The sequence below is a fragment of the Anas acuta genome, chromosome 25 (genome assembly GCF_963932015.1).
Source record: "Anas acuta chromosome 25, bAnaAcu1.1, whole genome shotgun sequence".
Taxonomy (NCBI): domain Eukaryota; kingdom Metazoa; phylum Chordata; class Aves; order Anseriformes; family Anatidae; genus Anas; species Anas acuta.
Window position 1 is genome coordinate 1,103,022 of NC_089003.1, and position 16,525 is coordinate 1,119,546.

At 68.2% G+C, this 16,525-nt stretch overlaps 2 protein-coding genes across 2 annotated transcripts; one reads left to right on the plus strand and one right to left on the minus strand.

Moving 5' to 3' along the window:
- Positions 1-1,592: 1,592 nt before the first annotated feature.
- On the minus strand, positions 1,593-4,401 carry CCR10 (C-C motif chemokine receptor 10). Its single transcript, XM_068660608.1, has 2 exons — positions 4,185-4,401; positions 1,593-3,142 (listed from the first exon to the last, which is right to left on the minus strand). Exons 1-2 carry the CDS (start codon positions 4,269-4,271, stop codon positions 2,060-2,062), a joined length of 1,170 nt encoding a protein of 389 aa, XP_068516709.1. The 5' UTR covers positions 4,272-4,401; the 3' UTR covers positions 1,593-2,059.
- Positions 4,402-7,073: 2,672 nt separating this feature from the next.
- Positions 7,074-16,447, plus strand: CNTNAP1 (contactin associated protein 1). Its single transcript, XM_068660907.1, has 24 exons — positions 7,074-7,493; positions 9,235-9,336; positions 9,565-9,758; positions 9,863-10,010; positions 10,258-10,461; positions 10,549-10,733; positions 10,816-10,959; positions 11,362-11,623; positions 11,713-11,862; positions 11,949-12,120; positions 12,195-12,301; positions 12,400-12,519; positions 12,636-12,839; positions 12,931-13,087; positions 13,175-13,302; positions 13,709-13,876; positions 13,950-14,168; positions 14,252-14,491; positions 14,577-14,813; positions 14,893-15,020; positions 15,107-15,200; positions 15,292-15,525; positions 15,675-15,722; positions 15,826-16,447. The coding sequence occupies exons 1-24, from the start codon at positions 7,184-7,186 to the stop codon at positions 16,014-16,016; spliced, it is 4,146 nt and encodes a 1,381-aa protein (XP_068517008.1). The 5' UTR covers positions 7,074-7,183; the 3' UTR covers positions 16,017-16,447.
- The last annotated feature ends 78 nt before the right edge of the window (positions 16,448-16,525 follow it).

Consider the following 16,525-nt stretch of genomic DNA (forward strand, 5'->3'; position numbering starts at 1 on the left):
CGGTGCCCCCGTCCCGGTGAGGCCTGGCACCGCCGGTGTCGTGTGCCAGGGCTGGGAACGGGGTCCATGGGGCGCACGGTGCCGCCACCCGCAGCAGCGTGGCCTTGGCCACCCCTCGGTGCCACGGTCAGGCAGGGCAGGGCGCTCCTGCCAGCCTTGGCCACTCTATCCACGGAAGGAACCGGTGCTGGGGTCGCACCTCAGCCCCGTGACATCCCCCAGCCCCGCTCCCGCAGCCCCTGAAGGGGTTAAGCCCCCCAGCCCCGCTCCCCTGGAGCTGCTGGGACCGGGGATGCGCAGGCAGGAGCCCAGGAGCCGCCGGCTGCCAGCTCGACGCCCACGCAGCACCGCCAGCCCCACGGGGCCACGCAGGGAGGGAGGGAGCTGAGCCCGCCGGGGGGCCGCAGGGGACACGGGGCCAGCGTGGGCGATGTGGCACGGCCGTGGGGCCAGCAGAGGTGGGATCGGGGTAGCCCGAGGGCGACGGTTGGGTAGGGAGATGGGGAGCTGCCTGCAGGGCCAGGTGCTCCCCATCTGGCACCGGGTTGGCGAGGAGGGGGGGGGAGGCTGGGGGGTGGCGGGGGGATGGGGGCTGTGCGGTGCTGAGTCAGCGGTAATTGCATTTCCTGCCCAGAAGTAGGCGAAGGGTCTGGGCTGGATTCTCCCAGCGAGAGCACCGGGCTAATCCCAAAGCGGGAGCCGTGTGTGGGTGAGCGGGAAGAGGCCTCCAGCCCGCAGCGCGGGGAGGCACTTCCCCGCTCTCAGAAACCCCAGAAGAAACTCAGAAACTCGGCCAGAGCCAGAGGCAACCCCCTCCTGCTGCCCCCTGTGCTGCTCAGCACCACGGCACCGCTCAGCCTGGCCCCAGGATAGAGGACGAGGGCACCCCCGTTGTGCCCACCCCAGAGGAACCGACCCCAGCCCTGCTGGGATGGGATTTGCTGGGCCAGAACTCAAGGGGAAGTGAGAGGAGACAAAAGGAGAGGAAAGCCCCTCTCGCCCCTCAGGCTGGGGGGGGGTTTCCAGCCTGACCCAGAGTAGGTTTTTCCCAGGGGATCACGCTGCTGCTGGCCCCAGGGGGATTCCCAACCCCTGCAGCCCACGGGGTGGGCTCCGCCGCCACCTCGGCTGTGCTGGTGGGGACGGGGGCCGTGATACCCCCAGCTCCTGCCTCTTCCTAGGCCGTAGCCCCCTGCCCTGCACAAAGCAGAGCCCCCTCTCCCCACTGTGGGGCTGCAGCCAGGCCCCCTCCTGCTGCTGGAACCCAGTTTAGGGGGTCCCCACCCTGCATTTGGGGGTCCCCACCCTGCGTCTGGGGGTCCCCACCCTGCGTCTGGGGGTCCTCGCCCTGCATTTGGGGGTCCCCATCCTGCGTCCGGGGGTCCCGGCCGGGGCAGACGCGTTCAGGCCCTGCAGTGCTGGGCAGCCGGGTGGGGACAGGCAGGGACAGGCAGGGCCGGGCAGGGCCGGGCAGGACGCGCTGGGTTCTGCTGCCGCCTGCAGGCATCCCCCGGCCAGTGCCGGGTCCCTTCCCCGCTCCCCGCCGCCTCCCAGGTCCCCTGAGCCCGCAGGGACACGGCCACTCTCCCAGCGGGGTTGGAGCAGGGTTTATTGCCAGGGTGGGAAGGGAAGTGCAAGCCAGCGCCCTGCCCAGCGCCCTGCTGCGTCTGGATCCGCACGCAGCGCTCCGAGCTCAGGGGCATCCCGCAGCCCCCTCCCAGAGCCCGCGAGGCCACTGCACGGTCCCGCCGGGGCACGCACGGCACCGCACGGTCCCCCTGGGGTGTGCTCATCCCCCCCGAGCCGTGTGTGACACTGCACGGTCCTTCCAGAAGGCAGCTGGCGTTGCACGGTCCCCCCGAGCTCGGGGCATCGTCCCCATCCCATTGTTGGGCAGGACGCTGCGGGGCTCCTCGTCCGTCTGCCCACGAGTGCGCTCTGTCCATCCTGCCCCTGCCAGGGTGGTTCAAACCACTTATGGTGGCTCAAACTCCCCCAAAACGGGGGCGTTGAGCCCCAAGGGTGCCGGTACCCTCCCCGGGGCACAGGCACCGCGTCCCTACGCCACGTCCTGGCAGGTGGAGAGCGACGAACGCCGGCGGGGACTGGGGCAGCCGGGGCAGCGCGGGTCGATGGGTCCCACGCAGCCGGCATCGCTGGCCAGCAGCCACAGCTCCCGGCGGAAACGCTGCCCCAGGAAGGCGTAGAGCAGGGGGTTGAGGCAGCAGCGCAGGTACGCCAGCCCGCCGGTGATCAGCAGCGCCAGGTCCTTGCGGCGGCTCTGGGCGCAGCTCACCTCCCAGCTGGCCAGCAGCTCGGCCGTATCCAGCAGCACCATCAGGCTGTGGGGCAGCTGCAGGGCCACGAAAACCAGCACGAGGGCCAGCAGCACCCGCAGAGCCCGGTGGGGTTGGGTGCCCCGAGCCGCCAGCAGCGTCCGAGCCACGGCCGCGTAGCAGCTCGCCATCACCAGGAAGGGCACCGCGAAACCCAGCACGACCTGCGCCAGGTTGGTGGCCCCCCGGGCCGCCCGCGAGACCGCCGGGGGGAAGACGACGCGGCAAATCCGGAGGTCCTGGTGCTGCTCCGCTCGGCCGTAGATGAACTGGGGCAGCGCCAGCAGCGTGGCCAGCAGCCAGGCCAGCCCCGCCGTCAGCCAGCCGTGGCGGCGAGCCCGCGGGCGCAGGCGGCAAGCGGCCGGCACCCGCACGATGGCCACGTAGCGATCCACGCTGATGCAGGTGAGGAAGAGGAAGCCCCCGTAGAAGTTGAGGGCGTAAATGCCCTGCAGCGCCCTGCAGGCGGCCGTGCCCGGGGCCCAGCCCTGCAGCGTGACGGTGACGGCGAAGGGCAGCGTGAGGAGCAGCAGGAGGTCGGAGAGGGCGAGGTGCAGGAGGCAGACGTCGGTGACGCTGTGCGCCCGGCGGTAGCGGGTGTGCGTGAGCAGCACCAGCCCGTTACCCACCGTGCCCAGGAGCAGGAGCAGCAGGTAGACGGCCGGCTGGTAGGTGCGGGCGAAGCCCTGCACCTCCTGCTTCTCGCACAGCTCGGGCAGCATGCCGTCATCCCACGTGGGGTCGTACTCCCAGGAGTAGAAGTCGGTGGTGGCCGCTGTCTCCATGGTGGTGGGGCTGGGGTTCGCCTGCGCAGAGGGATGAGGAGCGAGGGAAGCTCCGGGCGTGCACCAGCCACAGCCGCAGCTCCGCTGCGGTGTGCAGCCTCCACCCAGCCCCGTGGAGCAGCACAGCTCGCTGCAAGGAGCCCCGGCAGCGCCACCACCCCGGCCCCTTGTGGGCTGCCCCGTGCGCAGCGAGGTTTCTGTCTCACACCCTCTCCAAGGCAGCGGCGGCTTTTGCCTCGCTCAGTCATTGCGAGAGCAGCCGTGCCCTTCCCGTGCTCCCTGCTGCAGCTCAGGGCTGGAGGGGAGACGTGACCCCAGCCCTGGCGTCCCCGGCACAGCCCCAAATCAGCCTTGACCCCACCATGGGGGAGCTGCTCCTGATGCCCCCAGGGGCTCGCACCCAGCCCATGGCCCCGGGGGGCCCCATCCAGCCGGCCCCCAGGCTCCACGCTGGCGGTGCCAGGAGCTGTGGGTGCGCAGAGACCTTCCCCAAGCACCCGCATGCTTGTGCATGAGCCCTGGGGATCCCTGTGGGGCTCAGCCCCACACTGCCTGGTCCTGATCCCGGCCAGGGATGCGCCCAGAGCATCCCCCTGCCTTGCACAGGTTGCGGGTAGATGTGCCCAGTGCTCCCAGTGCTCCCAGCTCCCAGCACCCGGTGCTTCCAGCTCCCAGCCCTGCCACAGGGGAAAGGGGCAGCAGCGCAGCCTGGCACAGCACCGCTGGGCCCTCGTTGCTGGAGAGCTCAGGATCAGGATCTGACCCAAAGCAGCCTCACGGCTGCCGTCTCCCCCCAGCTCCATCAGTGAGCCCAGGAGGATGAGCCAGGGCTGCAGCAGTGCCCGAGCCCCAGCACCGGCCAGGATCAGCCCCCAGCAGCTCCCCCAGCTCCTTCCCCACTCTGGGCTTGGGGACCTGGAGCACCCAGCACTGCTCTGCCCTTCCCCAGGGCGCTGCCACCCAACCCACAAGGTGCACAGGAGAACGTTTTAAAGCAGAAATAGGAGCCAGAGAGCGGTGTCTGCGCCCGGACCCCCAGCGAACCCTGACTGCAGCCCCTCACCTTCTCCATCGCCCTGCAGGACCTCTCCCCTCCTCGCCCAGTGGAGCCGCCGGTGTCTCCGAGCTCTGCAACCTGTGGTTTGAGCATGTGCTGCACCGATACCGAGAGCTGCGCTGAGAGCACAAACCCAGCCCCGGGGGGGGAAGGAGAAGCAGCCACGACCCTGCTCCGGAGCCGTGTCCCACATCTTCAGCTTTGTGGCCAGCATCTGCCCGCCGGGTGACAGAAATAGCTGTCCTCCGCTCAGCACTGGTGACACAGGGCTGGGGACAGCACCTGGGGGTGGGAGGAGAGCCGGGCTGCGAGCAGGGGCTGGTTGGGGACACCCGGCGCTTCCAGGAGACCCCAGCCCACACGGGGATGATGCCAAGGAGAGGAGCGGGGGCTGCTGTGGGCTGTTGGCACGGGGCTGGGCGCAGGCAGGATGCCTGGAGGGATGGTTGGAGCCATGCTTGGTGCAGGCATGGCTTGTTCTGGTGGGAAACGGGGGCTCCAGGAACTGGGGGCGGCTGCTGGAACGTGACATCCCTCCCGCCCCTGGGGTCCCATGCTCTGCTCTGTCCCCAAGCCCCCGTGCCCCCCCCAGCGCTGGGGGGACGACCTGCTGGTTGTTGACAACGTTCCCTCCTCCTCCTTACGGGGCAGATTAGGATCTGCGGGGAAGGGGCCCCGCTTTCCTCTCCCCAGGGGGGAGCAAATTGATTCCAGGCTGCAGCAGGCGTTCTGCCTCTCGCAGCGGTAATCCCTCAATCCCTCCTTTCTCCTGGCTCCAGACGTCTTTCCCTGGCTTATCCCGGCTCTGCGCGGGGTCCCTGCTGGCCCCAGGAGCTCCCAGTCGGAGCCCCAGGGCCGTGGAGCTGCTGGAAGCATGGGAGGGCTGGGGGCAGGGGCAGGGGTCCCGGGGGGCAAATGCCCCAACACAGCTCAGTCGGAGCCGCCAGCACTGCGAGGGGCTGGGGGATGATGCAGGAGGGCACCTGCGTCCCCAGCCTCGGGGACACGGCTCCGGCTCCCCCCGCAGCCCCCCTGCACCTGGGGTTTTCTGTTCCCTCTTTCGCCCTCTGCTCCGGCCCCAGCTCCGCTCCTGCACAGGAAGCAGCCCCGGCACCGCCACAGGTGACAGCCGCGCCGTGCTGCCCCTTGCAGCGAGGTGCCCGGACACTTTGGGGTCCTGCCCAACACCAGCACCCTGCTTGGACCCAGCAGCCCCCGGAGCATCCCCAGCCTTTGGGGTGAGCCTGCAGCTGCCCACCCAATTCCCCGCAGGGCACCGCAGGGGCTGGGGGGAGGCAGCGAATGTAGGACACGCGGCGGCCACCCCCCTCGGTGGGTGTCTGGCACGTTTGGGAGCAGACGCGGGCTAAATCCCGGTCTTCTGCACCGCTGGGAGGACGGGCGACCCCTAAACCCCCAGGCCTTAATCTGCTGCTTGATTACAATCACCGCCACATCTGCTGGCACGGCGCAAATCCCTCCCTGCCTGGGTGCCTGGAACACGGCTGGGGGGGGGCTGCACCTCCCAGCCACCCGGCCACGCTCACCCCATGCAGTGCTCACCCCGTGTCCCGCTCCCCCCATGCCCCACGAAGGGCTGCTGGCACCCGGTGCCCCTGCAGCCCCCGGGCTTTCGGTGCTGAGGGGTCCCGGGGCTGCTCAGGGCTCTTGGGACCAGGACTGGGGGGTCCTGGAGATGTTCAGCACGGGGGGACTGGAGCTGTTGAGAGTGGGACCGGGGGTCCTGGTGTTATAAATGAAGTCTCAACTCAATCTGAATTTAGTAATATTTATAAAATAAATATTTATAAAAGGTATAAAAGGCAAGTAACCAGTGCTGGGTGTGCGGGGAGTCCCCGCTCCACCAACACGCACACACGAACATCAAACATCCTAAATATGCAGAACATCACTTTACATGCTAAACCCGAGTCTGCCTATACAGATGTACAATCAGGAAAGGTAACAAACAATTCTTTAAGTTCCATGACTTAGCAGTCTCCATTTTCCATCCCTTTTGAACAAAATGTCTCGCTTTAAGTCAAGCAGCTCGGTCTTCAGGCCCTATGGATCCCGTTCTTCCCGCATTGAAGAAAATCCCATCCATCCCCTTTTCAAGGCCAATAGGGCCTGGGTCAGGAGTTTAGAGTCAAGAGTTTAGAGGCACCTCCAGGTCCCCACAATGTGCAGCTGCTGAGCAGCGAGGAGCAGTTTTGTGCTGGCTCCGCTGCTCTCAGCTCCAGCTTCTCTCCAGCCCCAGTGCCCCCATTCCCAGTGACTTTCTGTGCGAGCTCCTCTGAGCGGTTTGAGTTTGGCCGAACCGATCTTCCTGATGCGATCAAAGTGCCTGCTCCCATCCTGGGCTCCATTCTCCCAGCCCGTTCCTCTTCACTCCTTTTTCCTGCTGCTTTATTGATGTAATTTCACCGCGTTGCCTTTTTTATCTTGAGGGCAGCTCCCCTCTTACCCCCTTCTCCCCACAGTTCTTTTCAAAACAACTTTTCGTTGGCCAAACAACTTTGCAAGGAACAGCAAACATCCAGAAACTTCCATGGAGTCTCCTGGATCACCCTTTTTGGTTCCCCCTAAACCCTTTTCCATTCCTGCTGGCCTCCTCGTTCAGAGTCCAATTTTATCTCAACCCCGGGGCTTTCCGCCCCCCAAGGCCACCCTCCCAAATCTCCCTCTTCTTTATCAATACCAACCATCTCGACATGAGTTACCGCTCCATGTATAACCCCGGGGATTCTTGGAAGGGTGTCCGGGGGTTTTTGGGGAGGGGGCCGGGGGTCCCAGAGCTGCTCGGGGGGATGCTCAGGGCTGTCGGGACCGGGATTTGGGGTCCCGGGGGTGCTCGGTGGGATGTGTGGGGCTTCCAGGAGCAGGACCAGGATCCTGGGGACAGTCGCTGTGACACCCAGGGCTGTCGGGGGCAGCACCGGGGGTCCCGGGGGTGCTCGGTGGGACACCGGGGACCGTTAATACCGGGACCGGGGGTCCCGGCGATGCTCGGTGGGATGCTCAGGGCTGTCACGGACCGGGACCGGGGGTTCCTGGGGCTGCTCGGCGGCATCTCGGTGGGGTCGGGGGGGGGCTCAGCGCTCGGCCCCATCCCCGTTGCAGCTCCCCGCCCGTCCCGGGGCCGCCCCGTGGGTGGAGCCGCCGGTCCCGTTCCGCCGCGCGGCTGCAGCAGCACCGGGAGCGGCGGCGCCGAGGGCGCTCGGGGCGCTCCCAGCATGGGCGTTCGCCGCCTCCTCGGGCTCCTGCTCGCCGCTTGCGCCTCGTTCCTCCTCCCCGGCCCCGGCTGCCTCGCACGTAAGTGGGGCCGCGGCCCCGGGAGCCGCCGCTCCGCACTGCGGGACGGAGCCCGGCAGCCCCCGAGCATCCCCCGAGCATCCCCCGGTGTCCCCCCAGCCCCGGTGTCTGTGTCCCCCCCTCCCCACCTCTCTCCAGCCCCGGTTCCCCGGTTCTCCCGGGCACCCCCCGGTGTCCCTCCCGGTTCTTTTCCCCCAAGGTCACCGCCGGACCCAGCGGCCGGGCGCCCCCCCCGAGCCCCGCCCGGCGCTGCCCCGCCGCAGCCCCCCCCCCCCCCCTCGCCCCCAGGCTCGGCCCGGTGTCTCCGGTGGTCCCGGGGATGCTGAGCACCGGGAGCCGCATCCCACGACCGTACCGGGTACCCCGAGGATGGGGGGGGGGGCAGCCCCCGGAGCCCCCCGGTGCGGCTCCGCCAGGACCACGGGCAGCGCCGCAGGGATGCTCGGGGCTGGCCCCACGGCAGGGGGGGGCTGGGGAGGGGCAGGGGGGGTGCAGGGGTAGGGGAGGGTCGGGGCCTGGGGGCTGCAGCCCAACTGAGGCGGGGGGCAGCGGGGGGGTGCTCGGGGGGGAGCTGGGTATGGGAGAGGGAGGCAGGGGGTGATGATGGGGGTATAGGGGGGTGGGGGGGGTTGGGGGGGATTTTTGGGGGGGTGGATAAATGGCAGAGGATCTATGGGGGATGAATCTATAGGGGATGGATCTATGGGGGGGTAGAGCTATGGGGGATGGATCTATGGGGGGATGGATCTATGGGGGGAGGCAGACAGGGAGAGGTGGAGGCTCGGGGAGGGGGGGGGGCTGGCATCGTGGGCACACCGCAGCTGCCCTTGTCCCCAGCCAGCCCCCCCCCGGGTGCAGGAGACCCCCCTGGAGCTCCTCCGGGACACCTCACCGGGGGCTGCCCGACCCCCACTCTGCGAGGGGCTCGGAGCCCCCAACCCCACCGCGGTCCCCTCTGCGGATGCCACCAGGATTTGCGCCCCCCCCCTACCCCTGCAACTCCCCCTCCTTCCCCTTTATCCCCCCCTCCCAGAGCCCCCAGCGGGCTCCCGGCCCAGCAGCTGTCCCTGGGCCGTGTGGGACCGGGCGGGGGGGGTTCAGGGCTGGCTGGGGAGGGGGCTTCCCCGGCCGCCCACGGCAGTGCGGAGGCAGCTGGTGCTGGTGCGGCGCCGGGAGCCCGCAGAGGTGCGTCAGCTCCCGCTGCAGTGGGAGGGCAGAGGCAGGAGCCGAGCTGCCAGGGAAGGATCCGCCGCTCCTCCGGCTTTGCGGGGGGCTGGGGGGGTCCATCAGCCACCGGTGAGGACCCTTCCCAAAAGTGGGAACCGCGGGAGGGGCTGGCAATGGCTGCGCCCCCCCCCCCCTCGCCGCTGGGTTCTCGGCGCTGGGCTCAGCGGGGCGTGGAGACGCAGAAGCGCTGGGTCACGGTGCGGGGCGAGGGCCCTGCTGCTGCTGCTGCCACTGGGATGGGGCTCGGAGGGTGGCTGGGGGATGGCTGCCTCCTCCACCCCACGGATCTGTCACCCCGTGGGTCCCTCACCCCATAGATCGACCACCCCGTGGATCCGCCACCCCCCGTCTCCATCACCCTAAGGATCCATCAGCCCTGGCTCCATCACCCCTTCCTCCCGTAATCCTGGCACCACGGAGCTGCTCCCCACCCTTTCCCCACGCTGCTGGGGTTTTGGGGTCACCGCACCCCATGCCGGACCCCCCTCGTGCCCAGCACCCCTCTCCCCCACAGGACCCTGTTACGATGAGCTGGTTGCGCCCCTCTACTCCTCATCCATCGGTGCCTCCTCCAGATACAACATCTTCTACTCAGCCAGCTTCGCCCGGCTGCACAGTGAGTCCCCCCCCCCGCCTGTGGGGTCAGGGACAGCACATGGGGACCCCACCCCACAGTGGGGCTGCCACGGAGCTTGGGGGGCTGTGGGGAGGGGGCTCCTTGCAAGGTCTCACCCTCAGCATCCCCAAAGGGCATGGGAGGCTCCCCGAGTGGGGTGCAGTGGCCGGGATGAGGGTGGCCCTTTTTGGGGCTGCGGGGTCCTGCCTGAGCCTCCCCATCCCGCAGGCACCAGCGGCTGGTCCCCCGACCCCCGCGACAAGCAGCCCTGGCTGCAGATCGACCTGATGCAGAAGCACAGGATCAACGCGGTGGCCACGCAGGGGACCTTCAACACCTACGACTGGCTGACGCGCTACATCGTGCTCTACGGGGACCACCCCACCAGCTGGAAACCCTTCTTCCAGCAGGGCAGCAACTGGGTAGGAGCCGTGGGGTCCCCCCGTAGGGTTGGGGTCCCCTGTTGGGAGCAGGGAGGTGCAGGTTTGGGGGCTGGCCCCGTGCTGAGCTGCCCCTTTGTCCCCAGACGTTTTTTGGGAACGTGAATGAGAGCGGGGTGGTGCGGCACGACCTGCACTACCCCATCCTCGCCCGCTACATCCGCATCATCCCGGTGGCCTGGAACCCCCGGGGGAAGATCGGGCTGCGCCTGGGCCTCTACGGCTGCCCCTACCGTGAGTACCGGCCCCGGTGGTCCCCGTGCGGGGAGGGACCCAGGAGGGAGCCGTGGGGCACGGGGCCAGCTCCTGCACCGAGGCCAGCGCCGCAGCCCGGCTCTGGCACGCCCAAAAAACCCTTTTTCCATCAGGATTGCGTCCAAGCAATCTGCAGCCATTAGACATGACATAAACCTGCCCCAGCTCTTAGCACGGTTGGAGAGGAGCCCTCCCAAACGCCAGCCTGCCTTTCCCTCTCCCCCAGGGTCCCACGTGCTGTACTTCGACGGGGACGATGCCATCTCCTACCGCTTCCGCGCCAAAAAGATCAGCACCATGGAAGACGACATCTCCTTCAACTTCAAGACGGTGGAGCAGGACGGGGTGCTGATGCACGGGGAGGGCTCGCAGGGCGACTACATCACGGTGGAGCTCAAGCAAGCCCAGCTCTTCCTGCACATCAGCTTAGGTGAGCCGGGGATGGGGGGGTCCAACCGGGGGGGATCAGAGGGGCCGGGGGCAAAGGGGCCGCAGGGTGACGGTGTCCCCTCCCCAGGCAGCAGCCCAGTGCACGCCACCGAGGGCCACACCACGGTGGCGGTGGGCAGCCTGCTGGACGATCAGCACTGGCACTCGCTGCACATCGAGCGCTACGGGCACCACGTCAACCTGACACTGGACGGGGAGGTCAAACGATTCCGCTGCCACGGCACCTTCGAGCATCTCGACCTCGAGACCGAGGTGGGTCCGGGGAGCGGGGAGGTGCCGGGCTGCCGGGCACCGCGGCGTCCTCGAGGCTGAGTTCCCCCCCTCTGCCTCCCAGCTCTTCTTCGGGGGGGTGATCGACCAGGACAAGCAGCACCTCACCTACCGGCAAAACTTTCGGGGCTGCGTGGAGAACATCATCTTCAACGGGGTCAACATCGCCGACCTGGCCCGGCACCGCAGATCCAACATCCGCTTCGAGGTGCAGCCCCCAGACAGGGGGCAGGGGTCCAGCCCCTCTGTGGGGTGCCCCCTTCCTCGGTGCTGCTGTCCCTGCTGTGGGGTGACCCGTTTCCAAGTGGGGGCCATGTCCTCAGCCCCCGCTATGGGGTGACCCCTTCCCTAGGGCCGTGTCCCTGCTATGGGGTGACCCCTTTCCCAGGTTCAGGCTGCGCTGTGGGGTGACGTGAGGCTGGAGGCTGCTGCGCTCAGCCAAGCGGCCCCGCATCGACCGCACAAGGTCGTCCCTGGCCTGGGGCACCCACCCGGCATCACCAGGCAACGGGATCGAGCGGGGCAATCGGGGGTGTTGGGGGGGCTACGGGGCAGATCTCCCTGCCACGGGAGCATCCCATCCCTCACCGCCTCCCGTGGCCACCCGCAGGGCAGCGTGGGCCACTACTGCCAGGACCAGGTGAACACCCCCATCACCTTCGCCGGCATCAACAACTACGTGCAGGTGCCGGGGATCCCCCGCAGGAACCGCCTGGCCGTCAGCTTTCGGTTCCGCTCCTGGGACATGGCCGGGCTCCTGCTCTACACCAGCTTCGCCGACCGCCTGGGCTCCCTGGAGATGGTGCTGAGCCAGGGCCAGATCAACGTCTCCATCGCCCAGCCCGGCAAGAAGAAGTTGGAGTTTGCTGCAGGTGGGCCTGGGGCTGATATATGGGGTCTGGGGGTCCCGTTGGGGTGTCGGTGCCTCCCCGCCCTGCACGCCCACCTCTCCCCCACGCAGGGCATCGCCTGAACGACGGCTTCTGGCACTCGGTGCAGCTGGTGGCACGGGAAGGCTCGGCCGTGGTGACCATCGATGATGACGACGGTGCCGAATTTCGGGTGGCGCACCCCTTCCAGCTCCGCACCGGCAGCCAGTACTTCTTCGGAGGTGGGCGCAGGGTGGGCAGGGGTGTGTGTGGGGGGGGTGTTTGGGGTACCCGGGTGCCGCTCACCCCCTCGCCCCGTGCCTTGCAGGCTGCCCCAAGCCGGCCTCGCTCACCGGCTGCCGGTCGAACCAGACGGCTTTCCACGGCTGCCTGCAGATGCTGAGCGTCGACATGCAGCCCGTGGACCTGGAGATGCTGGTGCAGCACCGGCTGGGGAAGTACGCCGACGTCTTCTTCAACGTCTGCGGCATCACGGACAGGTACCGGCTCGGGCAGAGGGCGTGGGGGCTGGCGGGGCCGGCGGGGCCGGGACCCAAACCCTCTGCGCCCCCAGGTGCACCCCAAACCTGTGCGAGCACGACGGCCGCTGCGTCCAGTCCTGGGATGACTTCATGTGCATCTGCGACCTGACGGGGTACAAGGGAGAGACCTGCCACAAATGTGAGCGCAGCAGGGTGGGACACGACGGCCCCCACGGCTCAATCCGGTCCTGGGTGCCCACCTTCTCTCCATCCCTGCGCCCCGTTTCCCTCTTCCAGCCCTTTACAAGGAGTCGTGCGACGCTTACCGGGTCAGCGGGAAGACCTCGGGGAACTACACCATCGACCCGGACGGCAGCGGGCCGCTCAAACCCTTCACGGTGTACTGTGACATACGAGGTGGGCGCACCAGGACGGCGGGGGCAGGCACCGGGCTCTCCCTCTGCACCCGGGGCTCGGGGATGGAGCGAGCCAGGGTGTCTCGGGGGCTTCTCCTGACACCCCCTGCCCTGCAGAGGACCGGGCATGGACGATCATACGGCACAACCGCCACTACGCCACGCGGGTGACGGGTTCCAGCGTGGACCAGCCCTACCTGGGCGCCGTGGAGTACTGGAACGCCTCCTGGGCCGAGGTCTCGGCGCTGGCAAACGCCTCCGAGTACTGCGAGCAGCGCATCGAGCTGCACTGCTACAACTCCCGCCTGCTCAACACCCCCTGTGAGCACCGGGAGGGGAGCGGGGCCGTGCCGCGGGGCTGTGCCGTGTCCCCCCCTCTCCACCGTGTCCTTACCCTCCCCTGTGCCCCCAGCCGGGCTGCCCTACAGCTTCTGGATGGGCCGAAACAACGAGCGGCACTACTACTGGGGGGGCTCACGGCCGGGCATCCAGCGCTGCGCCTGCGGGCTGGACAAGAACTGCGCCGACCCCCAGTACTTCTGCAACTGCGACGCCGACCACGCGCTGTGGTGAGGGCTGGGGGCTGCAGGCACGGGCTCTGGGGGGGTCAGGGGGGTGGTGGGGAGCAGCCCCTCTGATGCACGTGCCATCCGCAGGAGGACGGACAAGGGGCTGCTGACCTTCGTGGACCACCTGCCCGTCACGCAGGTGGTGGTGGGAGACACCAACCGCTCCGGCTCCGAAGCGCAGTTCCTGCTGGGGCCCCTGCGGTGCTATGGGGACCGTGAGTGGCCAGAGCTGCGTTGGGTCCCGTGTCCACATTGGGTCCCATGCCCACGTTGGGTCCATACCCACGTTGGGTCCATGCCCTCGTTGGGTCCATGCCTGCATTGGGTCCATGCCCATGTTGGGTCCTGTATCCGCATTGGGTTCATTCCCCAGTTGAATCCATGCCCACGTTGGGTCCCATACCCATGTTGGGTCCATCCTGCACTGGGTCCATACCGATATTGGGTCCATGCCCATGCTGGTTCCATGCCCACATTGGGTCCTGTATCCACACGGGGTCCATGCCCACGCTGGGTCCATACCCACACTGGGTCCTGTATCCACATTGGGTTCATTCCCATGTTGGGTCCATGCCCACGTTGGGTCCATGCCCACCTCTCACCCTCTCCTGCTCCCCGCAGGCAACACCTGGAACACCGTCTCCTTCAACAGGGGCGCAGCCCTGCTCTTCCCCACCTTCCAGGCCAACCACAGCCTCGACATCTCCTTCTACTTCAAGACCACCGCCCCGTCCGGCGTCTTCCTGGAGAACCCCGGCTCCCGATACTACGTCCGCGTGGAGCTCAACAGTACGGGCGCGGGTAACGGGGGCGCGGGGGGCGGCGGGGCTGGGGTGCCCCTGCCGACACCGCGTCCCCGCAGCCACCAGGGACGTGGTGTTTGCCTACGACATCGGGAACGGGCACGAGAACCTGACGGTGCGCTCGGTGGTGCCCTGGAACGACGACGAGTGGCACCAGGTGAAGGCTGAGCTCAACGTCAAGCTGGCCCGGCTGCGGGTGGACAAACTGCCCTGGGTGGTGCGGCCGGCCCCGCCGCAGAGCTTCGTGCACCTCGAGTTCGACAGACCCCTCTACGTCGGTGAGAGACCCCCCGTCCCGTGCCCTATGTCCCTGGTGCCCCCCCCGTGCGCCCCAGGGCGCTGAGTCTCATCCCGGCTGCAGGCGCGGCGGAGCACAAGATGCGCCCGTTCCTGGGGTGCCTGCGGGCGCTGCGGATGAACGGGGTGACGCTCAACCTGGAGGGCAAAGCCAACGAGACCGAAGGCGTGAGGGTCAACTGCACCGGGCACTGCCAGGACCCGCCGGTGCCCTGCCAGAACAGCGGGCTCTGCGTCGAGCGCTACAGCCACTACAGCTGCAACTGCAGCATCTCCGCCTTCGACGGGCCCTTCTGCAACCACGGTGAGCACCGCGGGGGGACCCTCTGCGGGGCCGGGCTGGGGGAGAGGAGCCGGCGCCCCCGTCACCCCCGTGGGTTCCCCCGCAGATATCGGAGGGTACTTCGAGGAGGGCACGTGGGTGCGCTACAACATCCTGCCCATGTCGCTGTACGCCGCCCGCGAGTTCGCCAGCATCGTCAGCAGCCCCTGGCAGCCCCTGCCCGGCTACAACCTCACCAGCGAGGAGGTCAGCTTCAGCTTCAGCACCACCTCGGCGCCCGCCGTGCTGCTCTACGTCAGCTCCTTCGTCAAGGACTACATGGCCGTGCTCATTAAGGATGATGGTGAGGGTCCCGGGGGGGGCTCCCCCACTATCCCCAGGTTTATGAGCGGCGCTGCAGCCGCCTCGTGCTGTGCCCGCAGGGAGCCTGCAGCTGCGCTACCAGCTGGGCACCAGCCCCTACGTCTTCGCCCTCACCACCAAACCGGTGACGGACGGGAGACCTCACCACGTCAACATCACCCGCCTGCACCGCACGCTGTACACGCAGGTACGGGGACGGGGCACCCATGGGGTGGGAGGGGGGGCGCGGGAGGCTCCTCGGGTGCTGACCCCGCGTGCTTGCCCCCTCCCCAGGTGGATTACCTGCCCGTCATGGAGCAGCAGTTCTCTCTGTTCGTGGACAGCAAGCTGGACTCGCCCAAAAACCTGTACCTGGGGCGCGTGATGGGTGAGCTGGGTCCTGCTCCTTGCTCCAGCATCTTCTCAGCCCCAGCTCGGTCCTTGGTGGGGCTGAGCCACCTCCCCCTGTGCCCCCGCAGAGACCGGCGTGATCGACCCCGAGATCCAGCGCTACAACACGCCCGGCTTCTCGGGCTGCCTCTCCGGGGTGAAGTTTAACAGCATCGTCCCCCTCAAAGCCATCTTCCGCCCCACCAGCCCGGTGCGGCCCTACAGCATCCGCGGGGAGCTGGTGGAGTCCAGCTGCGCCTCCATGCTGCCCCTCACCACCATCCTCATCCCCCCCGAGATGGACCCCTGGTACATGGGCACGGGTAGGTGCTGTGCTGGGAGCCTGGGGGGGGTGGTGGGAGTCCCCGAGCCCCCCTTTGGTAAGCGCCAGATGCTGCCTGGGTGATGCGGAGGCGATTTGGAGGCGCAGAACCCCGCGGCCCCATCCCACCCACCCGCTTTGTCCCCACAGAGTTCCCCCACGTGCACGACGACGGCTGGATCGGGATCATCATTGGCTGTAAGTGACACCCCCGGCCAGCGTCCCCCCACCCCCCCAGGCCATGCCACGGGTTGTCCCCAGGTCCCCTCCCCAGCCTCCCTCACCGCCGCCCTCCCCGCAGTCGTGACGTTCCTGCTGCTGCTGCTCGGGGGCTTGCTGGTGCTGCTCTACCTCTACTACCACCGCTACAAGGGCTCGTACCACACCAACGAGCCCAAGGCCATCCAGGACTACGGCGGCACCGTCAAACCGCTGTCGGTGCGCAAAGACCAGAACCTGCCCCAGATCCTGGAGGAGGCGAAAGGCGACTAGCGGGGCCGGGGAGGGGTGGGACGGGCTCGCAGCCCCCCTCCACGGCCACGGCGGGGGCCGCCCGGAGACCAGGAGCGAGCGTCGCGGGACCAAAGGGCCGAGCACACCTGAACTGCCAGCACCGCCGAGACGAAGCCGGCCCCGGAGCCGGAGCGTGGCCACCTCCAGCCCAACCTGGCCACCGGCACCCCCAGGCCCCTCCGCCGGAGGCCACCCGCTGCCAGAGCCCCGCTCCTCAATGGGGACCCCCCTCGGGGCACCTCGCAGCCCACACGGAGGTTGCGGGGAGGGGGGGAGCAGCACCGTGGGGGTGCCCCCCGCCCCGCTCGCGCCTCGATTACCTGCTGCTTTACTCGCTTAGCAAGAGCCACGAAGGAAACCACGCAATAGCCAGCCTCGGAGCGCAGCCCCGGGGCGCCCCAGCAATACCCTGCCCGTGCGTGCACCGCGCATGACGCCACCGCACTTTGCTGAGATGCTGCTTTCCGACCGTCAGGTACGGATGATCC